The sequence below is a fragment of the Cariama cristata genome, unplaced genomic scaffold (genome assembly GCF_000690535.1).
Source record: "Cariama cristata isolate BGI_N322 unplaced genomic scaffold, ASM69053v1 scaffold20230, whole genome shotgun sequence".
Lineage (NCBI taxonomy): Eukaryota > Metazoa > Chordata > Aves > Cariamiformes > Cariamidae > Cariama > Cariama cristata.
In genome coordinates, this window is record NW_009596595.1 from 1 (window position 1) to 10,577 (window position 10,577).

At 50.0% G+C, this 10,577-nt stretch overlaps 1 protein-coding gene across 1 annotated transcript in view; it reads left to right on the forward strand.

Moving 5' to 3' along the window:
* Positions 1 to 4: 4 nt before the first annotated feature.
* Positions 5 to 10,577, forward strand: part of ANKRD11 (ankyrin repeat domain 11) — a gene marked incomplete at both ends in the record, with an annotated part of 12,764 nt that continues 2,191 nt past the window's right edge. Inside the window, 5 exons of the mRNA XM_009706831.1 lie at positions 5 to 50; positions 1,277 to 1,480; positions 3,319 to 3,461; positions 3,921 to 4,068; positions 4,877 to 10,572. Of these exons, the coding sequence (XP_009705133.1) occupies positions 5 to 50; positions 1,277 to 1,480; positions 3,319 to 3,461; positions 3,921 to 4,068; positions 4,877 to 10,572 (6,237 nt within the window). The remainder of the gene's footprint in view (positions 51 to 1,276; positions 1,481 to 3,318; positions 3,462 to 3,920; positions 4,069 to 4,876; positions 10,573 to 10,577) is intronic.

The window sequence follows — 10,577 nt, forward strand, 5'->3', positions numbered from 1 at the left end:
AGTCGCTCTCCTTATGCAGATGACATCAGAAGAGTCTGCAAACAGCCCAGGTGAGATCCGGAGGGTGGGTTTGCTCGGAGGTGTGGGCTGACGGGCGTGAGCTTGCGGCCAGAGGCTCACGAATACCTGGGCTCCTCGGTGCGGGGCCGTGGGGGGAGCAGGTGGTTCAGGTAGCTCCTCGCTGGCAGCAGAGGCGAGCAGCCCCCCCTCCGGCACGGTGCAAGGGGGCTGGTGTGCCGCTCCGGGGGTCTCCCAGCGCCATAGGGGGGATGCTGGAGCTGGGCAGTGGGACACCCGCTCCCACAGGGCTCCACCGGTGACTCCAGGCACGGGCTGCTGCCGGGTTGGCACATGGCCACGGGTGCCCTTCCTTCTGCCGGCACACAGCAGTGGCAGGAGATGTCCCACGGGCCGAATCCAGGCCACCGCTGAGCCTGCGCTGGCTGGTTTCAGTCCACCGCTGAGCCTGCGCTGGCTGCTTTAACTACAGCTTCGGTTCCACGGGAGCCTCCTCCACGTCAGAGCTTCACGTTTTCCGCTGGCCTCTCAGGCTAACTCAGTAAAGGAGCATCGTGAATAAAGTTAAAATAATATCCTCTGTGGGTTTTTTAATGTTTCTTCTTGGGGAGAGGGCTAAGTCGTGTAACCAGTGCAACTGTAACCTGAGGTGCGGAGCAGCTGGAATGTGTTTACCACGGATTTTGTATTTTAGTAGTTTTTATGGGTTGCATACATGACCCCCCAGGGTTTTCCGAGGCACTGTGCTATCTGTACGCGCACATCTGCATCCTACACACAAACGTGGCAGCTTTTAGCCACGTGTTTTGTTGTTCCTAACACTGAACTAGCTGCTTGTGTTGCTGTCACTCGGGGCAAAAAGCTGTGTAGTCTGCAGAGCATTCCGATGTTCTCCCAGGAAACCTGCGGTCTCCTCCCGAGGCTGTCGGACCTCGCTGTGCTCGGTAAAGGGCCACTTCCCTCAGGAGAGGAGGTCTTAGGGTAAGGAGCTGCATTGTCTGCTCCCCAGCGATGGGATTGCCTGCAGCCTTTGCAAGGACGACAGTTCTCTCCAGCGGGCTTTGGCAGCCTGCGATTAATATTGCAGTATCCGTACGCAGGCTTTCCTGTCCTCACATCCACTCCAGAGGTTCCCGTGCCTCTCGGTGCCTTCTGGTGAGGGTTTCGGGGCGAGGAAGCGCGCGGCAAGGGCTCCCTCTAAGGGCTCCGGGCCTCCGCGGAGTGTGGTCCCTGACTCTCTCTCTCTCTCCCCGTGCAGTTGACACAACACCAAAGCATCCCTCTCAGTCTACAGTTTGTCAGAAGGGAACTCCTAACTCTGCCTCCAAAACCAAAGATAAAGTAAATAAGAGAAACGAGCGAGGAGAGACTCGGCTGCATCGAGCTGCCATCCGAGGAGATGCCCGGCGCATCAAGGAGCTCATTATCGAGGGTGCAGATGTCAATGTGAAAGACTTTGCAGGTAACCGGCCCGCTGGCACTGCTGGCAGGGCAGCCGTGGAACCGAACCTTTTCCCACCTGGTTGCATGTTCCGCCGCCCAGAATGGCTCCCACCAGAGACTGCAGTTTCTTTATAACACGGGTTTGCTGCTTGTAAAGAGGGGATGAACCACAAGTAACGATTGTGCCCTTTGGGGAGGAAAAAGTCTTGCTGCCCTTTGAAAAAAAAAAAAAAACAACCTACTGAAGGTTTTTTCAAAATAATAAATCCTTGAAAAGCATCAGTTCCCCTGTTGGAGGTTGACAGCTAAATTCCCAGGCTGTCCTGTCTGCTCTGAACGTGCTCCCGCTCGGGCAGCTTGATCCGCAGCGATCCCTGGGGCTGCCGTGGCTCCATGCTCTGAAACCACGAGCGAGACCCTCGAGTCCCTTTTCTTGTGCCCTTCCCCGTGGATGCCATCTGGGAAGTCCAGAGGGGAATCAGCAAAAGGAGGTGGGCTGGTTTAGCTCTTTTTTCACTTAAAATATAAGAAATTATGTGCACAAAAATATTGAAAAGAGTGGATTGGTAAAGTCATCGCTCCAGAGTTGAAAGGCTGATGCCTATGGCTTTTGGGGTTTTGTTTTTAAGTACCGAATGTGGGGGTGCTGCTGACGGGGAGCAGTGCGAATGTGAAGGGCAAGGTCAGGCTCCCAGCTGTGCCAGCCAGGCATCTGAATTAGAGGAGATGCTGACCGTCCTGAGCCTCAGCTCAGGAGGAGCATCACCTCCTCCACCTCCTCCTCCTCCTCCTCCTCCTCCTCCTTAGCAGCGCTACTGAGCTTCTGCTGCTGCTGGTGGGAATGGGGAAAGGAACCTGGGATGGGAACGGCCCCAAGTCCCGCGGCGAGCAGGCGGCCGTGATGAGATGATGAGCGGTGCCGTGCACGCACACCCATACCAACGATGGGGCTGAATTAGCGTGAGGCAGTCTTTCCTCCAGCACGTCCGAGAGCTTGACTTTGCTCTTTGCTGTTCTCTTCGCACAATTTTGGGGCTATAAATAGATATGCGTGTTCCTCCGTCTGTATGATTAATATCAGTGCTAGACTGAAGTATCAGTTGTGATTAATTCTGGTCACAGGTGCCCCTTTTTAATGCTCCAAGGGAAGGTAACGGAATGAGTTCCCACCACACTATCAGCGAAATACCGAAGGAGCCCCACGCATTTGCTAGGAAACTTCAAAACAGTTTCTGCTTAAAAATAGTCTGTTTGAACACGATAAAGTATTTCATTCTGTGTTCTTCAGAGGTTTGTTTGAGAACTAGAGCCACTGTGACTGTGGTGTTTGGTTTCTCCCCGAGCTGGGGGCCTGTTTTGCAGCGGCGTGGCCGCTTGCTTTGGAGAGCACGCAGAAAATATTTGTGAGGTCTGTGCGGGGGATGTTTCAGGGCGATGTTTGCAGTTCAGAGCTCAGTCCTGATCTGGGCGGCAGTGTTTCCCTTACAGAGGAGTTAGAAGGGGAAAGGATTTGAGACCTGACTTCCACGTGGCATCAGCAATTCTCTTCGTTTCCTACATAAAACTTTGCCTTTCCGTTTCCCGGGGCTGCGTCCGTTCTGGCAGGTGATCTATCTGTACCACATTGTGCGACCAGAGGGAAAAGTGGGATTGATTCCACTGCTGCCCGGTTGGATTAGCAAGGCGGAGCTGCAGGTTTCTTCCATGGGCAGCCAGGCAAACGAGGCCGTCTTCTTGGCCATCAGAGCCGCAGACCCCTCGGCACCTGCGGCGTCTGTGGCCGGAGGTTACTTGTCGCTGTCTCTGACTTTCTCCACGAAGGCGATGTCCACGTTCTGAGTGTCCCTTTGCTTGCAGGCTGGACGGCGTTGCACGAAGCATGCAACCGGGGTTATTACGATGTCGCAAAGCAGTTGCTTGCTGCGGGCGCCGAAGTCAACACAAAGGGGTTGGATGACGATACCCCGCTGCACGATGCCGCGAATAATGGGCACTTCAAGGTTGGTTTTTGCTGGACTTCATAGCTGTGAGTTTTATGACTTTTTTTTTTTTTTCCCCCTTGTGCTGCAAGCAGCCAGCTGTGCAAATACAGAAATTCTGGTTATTTTATTACCGTTTGCTGCTGATAGCCATGTAGTGGGCAAGAATTTCCCTGCCCCGGTGCTGTTGAGTGCTTTCCTTAGTGTTCCCCTGTGCAGGGGATACTTCATTCTTCTTCCTCTGGAGTCAGGGAGGGAGCATGGCTTTGTGTCTTGTTCTTCTCCCTTCTTTCCTGCCCAGGTTGGTTCATGTTGCTGCTTTTTGTCTCCTACCTTATTGCTGACCGTTAGTACCACAAGGCATGTTCTGAGGACAGACTGCTTGAGGACATCCCCCTTTTAGTTATGTATGAAAGTTGTACAAAAAACCTGGAATCGCAGCATCGTGAGCACCTTCCAAGTCTCAATTTCTGTTTTCAGGTGGTGAAATTGTTGTTACATTATGGAGGGAATCCTCATCAAAGCAACAGGAAGGGCGAGACACCTTTAAAAGTAGCTAATTCTCCCACCATGGTGAATCTGCTCCTGGGAAAGACCACGTACCCCTCTAGCGAAGAGAGCTCAACAGGTGAGATTGACCTTTATGTGAACATGGGAGTGATGTTTGTGGCCTGCAGCTGTCTGTTAATACAGAGACGTTAAGAGGACAGTGAAGTTAGACTCCTGTCAGAATATCTGCACGCTGCTGCCACGGTCAGGAGTCCATCTGTAGCTGTAACCCAAATTCAGACAACATAACTACCAGCTTTAGCTCCGGGAGCTCTAGCTGTTTGCCCTGGAAGCCTACGTTGAGATCACTTGCCTGGTGCAATCGAGATGTAGGATTGGAAGCCAATTGCAGGTAAATGGATGTCTTACCTTTAAAATGTGGGTAATGTTCCAACTTGTGCGTAGAGAGGAGGAGGTGTGCGTGCACGTGGCGTGTTCCAGTCCCTCCCCGGTCGGAGGGCACGGCGCTCGGCCGCACCAGTGCTGACGCTTCAGGTTGCCCTCCCGGGCTGTCCCTCAGCTGAGCACCCCGCTAGAGCCCGTCTCGCGAGTGCCACCATTGTGGCTGTGCCAGGTGGGAAACGCTGCAGGTTTTAATTAGTGCTAATTCGAGTTCCAGTCTTATGGGGAGCCTTGACCTGCGCTGTGTGCAGTCATAGCCCTGTTCAGAAGGTCTCCTGATTTGTTTGAGACTGGGTAGCTGTTCCTTTCTGAAAGATCTCCCAACCTGGCCCTTCGAGCGTTCGGGCGAGCAAAGTTAGCAAAGGCTGGGTGAGGCAAAAGGGTGGCAGGGCCGTTGGCAGGGGTTCACGTCTGCAGCAGGCTGATGATGTTCCCTCCCCGAATCCTCTCGCAGCCCTTAATGCGTTGTTCTTCTCTCTCTGCAGAGACCTCAGAAGAGGAGGATGCCCCTTCCTTTGCTCCCTCCAGCTCTGTTGATGGCAATAACACAGACTCAGAGTTCGAGAAGGGTCTGAAGCACAAGCCCAAGGCCCAGGAGCCCCCCAAAACCATCACCCCGGTGAAGGATGAGTATGAATTTGATGAGGACGATGAGCAGGACCGGGTCCCGCCAGTCGATGACAAACATTTACTGAAAAAGGATTACAGAAAAGAGACTAAAGCAAACAGTTTCATTTCCATACCCAAAATGGAAGTGAAAACTTATACTAAAAATAACACAATTACACCAAAGAAAGCTGCCCACCGCATCCTGTCGGACAGCTCGGACGAGGAGGAGACCAGCGTTGCTGTGGGGACGGGGGAGAAGCTGCGACTTTCGACCCACTCGATATTGCCCAGCAGCAAGATTCGGGAGCCCGCCAGCACAAAACCGCAGAAGGAGAAAAGCAAAGTAAAAAAGAAGCGGAAGAAGGAGACAAAAAGCAAAGAGGTTCGGTTTGGCAAAAAAAATGACAAATTTTGTTCCTCTGAATCAGAGAGTGAAAACGTGGAGAGTGAGGAGGATGATAGAGACTCTCTTCAGAGCTCTAGCTGTGTAAAGGACTCCAGGCTAGTGCTAAAGGAATCCTCCTTGTTTAACTCTCTGTCTGCCTCATCGACCTCTTCTCATGGGAGTTTAGCATCCCAGAAACATAATCCTAATCTTACGGAACAGCACTCCAAGCACTGGAGGACGGACAATTGGAAAACCATATCTTCTCCAGCTTGGTCAGATGTCAGTTCCTTATCGGACTCCACCAGGACGAGACTGACGAGCGAGTCAGACTACTCGTCCGAGGACTCGAGCTTAGAGTCGCTAAAGCCAGTCAGGAAGAAACCAGAGCACAAAAAGAAAAACACCCCACACAACACTGTTTCTGAGAAAAAGAATTCATTCCATAGCAATGTGGATGGAGCGATTCCAAAGCTGGACAAGGAGGGGAAGGTTGTTAAAAAGCATAAAACAAAACACAAACATAAAAACAAGGAGAAGGGGCAGTGTCCCATCAGCCAAGACATTAAAATAATCAAAACGTTTTCTTTTGAGTTTGAGGACTCTAAACAAAAGCCTGAGAAAGGCTTGATAGTAGAGACAGAAAATCCAGTCGAAAACAAATTGAAAGTGTTAAAGCATGAGCGAGAACACAGTAAGAAGGAGGAAAAGCTCCCCAAAGGTAAGGCGGAGGAGAAGGAATGGTTGTTTAAAGATGAGACTGGAAAATCCTCGAAAGAGGAGAAATCATTAAGAAAAGTCAAAGATGGTAGCAAAGACATGAGCAAATCCTTCAGAGAAGGATTAAGTAAATCAGAAAAAGAGAAACCTGTAAAGGAGAAGTCTCCCAAAGAGGAGAAGCCGAGAATACACAAGGAGGAGAGAAAGAAGAAGTCCAAGGACAAGCAGTCAAAATCTGAAAAGAAGAACGAGCTGAAGGAGGAGAAGGTTTCTAAACTAGAGAAAGAGAAATCCTTCAAGGAAGAGAAAGAAAAATGCAAAAAAGAAAAACTTTACAGGGATGAGTCTGGGTTTGATGAGTTTAATAACAAAAACCAATTTCCCGAAAGCGAGGACACGAAGTTCAGCCTTTCGGATGATCAGCAAGAGAGGTGGTTTTCAGACTTGTCTTCTGATTCATCCTTCGATTTCAAAGGTGAAGATAGCTGGGATTCTCCGGTACCAGATTTCAGGGAGATTAAAAATGACAGCGTGGCAAAACTAATCATAGAACCCGTGAAAGAGGAAATTAAAGACAAGAAAAAGGAAAATAAAACGAAAGAGAAGAAGGAATACAACGAGAAACGTAATGAAAAGGACACTTTCTTAAAGAAGAAAGAGAGGGACTATGTGGACAAAAGCTCCGAGAAGAAAAAGGACCAGACGGACAGACACAAAGTTACTCCTAGTTATTTGCCTGAAAAGGATAAGAAGAGGAAGGATTCTGCAGAGAGCGGCAAGGAGAGGAAAGAAAAAGATACAGGTGAAACCAACAAAGACAGAAAAGATTCCTCTGACGGCTCTAAAGACCGGAAAGATACCAAAACGAAGCAGGAGGAGCCCTATCGAGATGACTTTAAAGAATACGGCTGTGAAACCTTCTTCAAGGATAAGTCTGACCCTGAATTCAGTGGTAAAACTCTGGAGAGTTGGGAGAGGCACCATTCTGGGAAGGAAAAGGAGAAGAAAGATGCTCCTGATAAAGAAAAAAAAGAAAAGGTGAAGCCGGAAAAATACAAGGAAAAATCCAAAGAAGGCGACAAGGAGAAAAATGAAAAAGTTGCTCCTGAGAAAATCCTGAAAGACAAAGAACTAGACAAGAGTTTCAAAGAGAAAAAGGAAACTAAAGAGAAGTACAAAGACCTGCACAGCAAAGACAAAGAAAGGAAGAGTTCTTTCGACCAGGTTAAAGAGAAGAAGGAGAAGAACTTCTCCGCCGATCGAGAGGACTTCTCCGAGAAAAAGGATGAGAAGAAAGGCAAGGAGAAGAGCTGGTACAGCATTGCAGACATCTTCACAGATGAAAGCGAAGACGAGAGGGACGATTACAGCTTGACAGGGTTCAAAGTCAGCGACTCTGCTGGGAGCGAAATGCATCGTCTGGACAGTCTGCAGGAGAAGGAGGACGGCGCGGCTGCGGAGAAGGAGCTGTACCCGGACAAGCACCGCAAGTACTCCTCCGACCGGCAGCATTCGGGAGAGAAGCAGAAAGAGAAGGACTCCAAGGAGAAGAAAAAGGACAAAGGAACATCGGAAGGGGGAAAAGAGAAGAAGGAGAAGAGTTCCTTTGAAAAACACAAAGAGAAGAAAGATAAAGACTCTACCGAGAAGTACAAGGACAGGAAAGACAGAACGTCCATAGATTCCACTCAGGAGAAGAAAAACAAGCAAAAGCTCCCAGAAAAGGTTGAAAAGAAACACACCAATGACGACAAGGTGAAAAGCAAGCATAAGGAGAAGCCGGACAAAGAGCATTCCAAAGAGAAAAAGTCTTCGAAAGGAGGGGAGTCGGAGAAGAGCCTGCTGGAGAAATTGGAGGAGGAGGCTCTGAACGACTATAGAGACGACTCCAATGACAAAATCAGCGAGATCTCTTCTGACAGCTTCACAGATAGAGGACAAGATCCAGGACTGACCAGCCTCTTTGAGTCTTCTAACCTCTCTCTTACTGATGCCGCTGAAGAAAAGTTTAAGGACTCTCTCCCTTTACCCTGCTTGCAGGACAAACTCAAGGAGAAGGAGAGACACAGACATTCCTCATCTTCGTCAAAGAAAAGTCACGAGAAAGAAAAAGCAAAGAAGGAGAAGACAGAGAAAAAGGAAAAAACAGAGGAATTCAAGGACTCCAGCAGCAGAAAGGATTCCGCTCATTATGAAAAAGATTTCTCTGTGGATGGGGAGGCTTTTAGCACTTCCTACAGCGTGAAGGCAGAGCCTGATGAGGAACCAGAGAAAAGCATTGATTACTTATTTTCTGAAAAGAAAGATAAAAATGAATCTGAAAGAGAGCTGTCAAAGAAGGCGGAAAAAGAAAAGACTTACGGTTCCAGCACCATCAGCACAGTTAAAGAGAAAAAGAGGCGAGATAAACACAAGGAAAAATGGAAGGAGGAAAAGGAAAAGCATAGAGACAAACATGCAGATGGTTTCTTTAAACATCACAAAGACGAGCCAAAGTCCACGCTTAAAGACAAGGACAGTCCTCAAGTCACCACCTTCAAAGATAAATCAAAGGAGGACAACCTCAAATTCGGCGAAACCAAACTGAAGGAGAAGCTCAAGGAGAACCAAGAGAAAGACAAATCAGAGTCAATAAAAATAAGCAACGGGAATGAAAAGATAAGCCTTTCCAAAGACAGCGGCAAGAAAGATGCCAGGCCAAGGGAGAAACTTCTGGGAGACGGTGATCTGATGATGACCAGCTTTGAGAGGATGCTGAGCCAGAAAGACCTGGAAATCGAGGAGCGCCACAAAAGGCACAAAGAGAGAATGAAGCAAATGGAGAAAATGAGGCACAGGTCCGGAGACCCCAAATTAAAGGACAAACTTAAAAGCTCGGAGGATGTGCGCAAGAGGAGTCTGGATCTGGCAACAAAGAAGCCATTAACGCTGGATACACAGCTCAAGGACAAGAAACTGAAAGAGCTGGGTCCACTGACTCCTATACTGTCACCGGAAAACAAGGCACAGCCTGCCGTTGGGACGGACTCCAAGGACTGGATAACGGGTCCTCAGCTGAAGGAGATACTCCCGGCGTCTCCCAGGCCGGATCAGAACCGGCCGACGGGAGTCCCGACCCCGGCATCCGTCGTCTCTTGTCCAAGCTACGAGGAGGTGATGCAGACGCCCAGGACTCCTTCGTGCAGCAACGAAGACTACACGGACCTGATGTTTGAGTGCGCGGACTCCCAGCACTCCCTGCCCATATCCACGATGTCCATGAATGCCTGTTCTCCATCCTTCTTCGACAGATACGCCACTGTCTCCAGTGGGCTCCCCGAGAATCCGAGTCAGACCCCGACTCGTACCATACCCTCCACGAACCTTTACCGTTCCATCTCGGTTGATATCAGAAGGGCACCTGAAGAAGAATTCAGTGTCGGAGATAAATTTTACAGGCAGCAAAGCGTCCCAGCGACGTCAAATTATGACTCTCCAGTGCAGCATTTAATGGAGGAGAAAGTTACCCTTCCTTCTGTTACTGCTGAGAAGTTCCAGTGTTTGTCTCCCGGGTATTACTCACCGGATTATGGGGTTTCATCACCAAAAGTGGAAGCTTTGCACTGTGCGCCAGGAGCTGTCAGCGGAGTCGCCCAGTCGCCTGAAAGTGTCTTTTCTGGTTTACAAGCAAAATCCTCCCCTTCACACAGAGATGAGTTGCTGGCTCCTTCGGTGGAAAGCGCTCTTCCCCCCGACCTCGGCATGCCCTTGGACACCACAGAAGAGCAGCAAGCTACCGCCTCCATTATGCCACCGGAATCTACCTACTTGCCACCGATCGAAGAAAACCACTTTAGCTCGGGTATGCCAGAACAGAACAATATAGACTGGGATAACCCTCCTCCCAGAAACCCCGACACCACCATTCCTCCCAGCCTGATGGGTAACCCAGCAGAGCACTCTGTCGGCTGGTCCATGGGCTCAGAGCTTCTGATGAAATCTCCCCAGAGGTTTTCTGAGTCCCCTAAGCCTCCGCTCTGTGCCCTAGAGCCGATTCATCCTGCACCAGTAGCCTTCATTCCCACGGATACTTCCTACCCCGTTTCTCCCATATCGTACCCTCTGTCAGTGTCTGAACCGGGGCTGGAGGAAGTCAAGGAGGACGCCGAGGAAGCAGTTCCAGGAGAAATAGCGAATGCCGAAGAGCAAGCTCCCTACATGTCCCCTACTAGGTTAGACACGTTCTTCAATAACTGCAAGCCTCTTCCAGAAGAAGCACCTGAGATACCTCCAGAGCCCCCTTGTATGCCAGCAGAACCTCCGGCCGAAGTTGTCAGCGCGCCAGAAAACACCTATTTGGAAAACAACAACGCTGCGCCTGCAAATGCAGAGGAGGCCGTAACGTGGCCTGATCCCTTCACCAACACAGAAGATGACTTGGACCTTGGGCCCTTCTCGCTACCAGAGCTGCCACTCCAACCTAAGGATGTTGC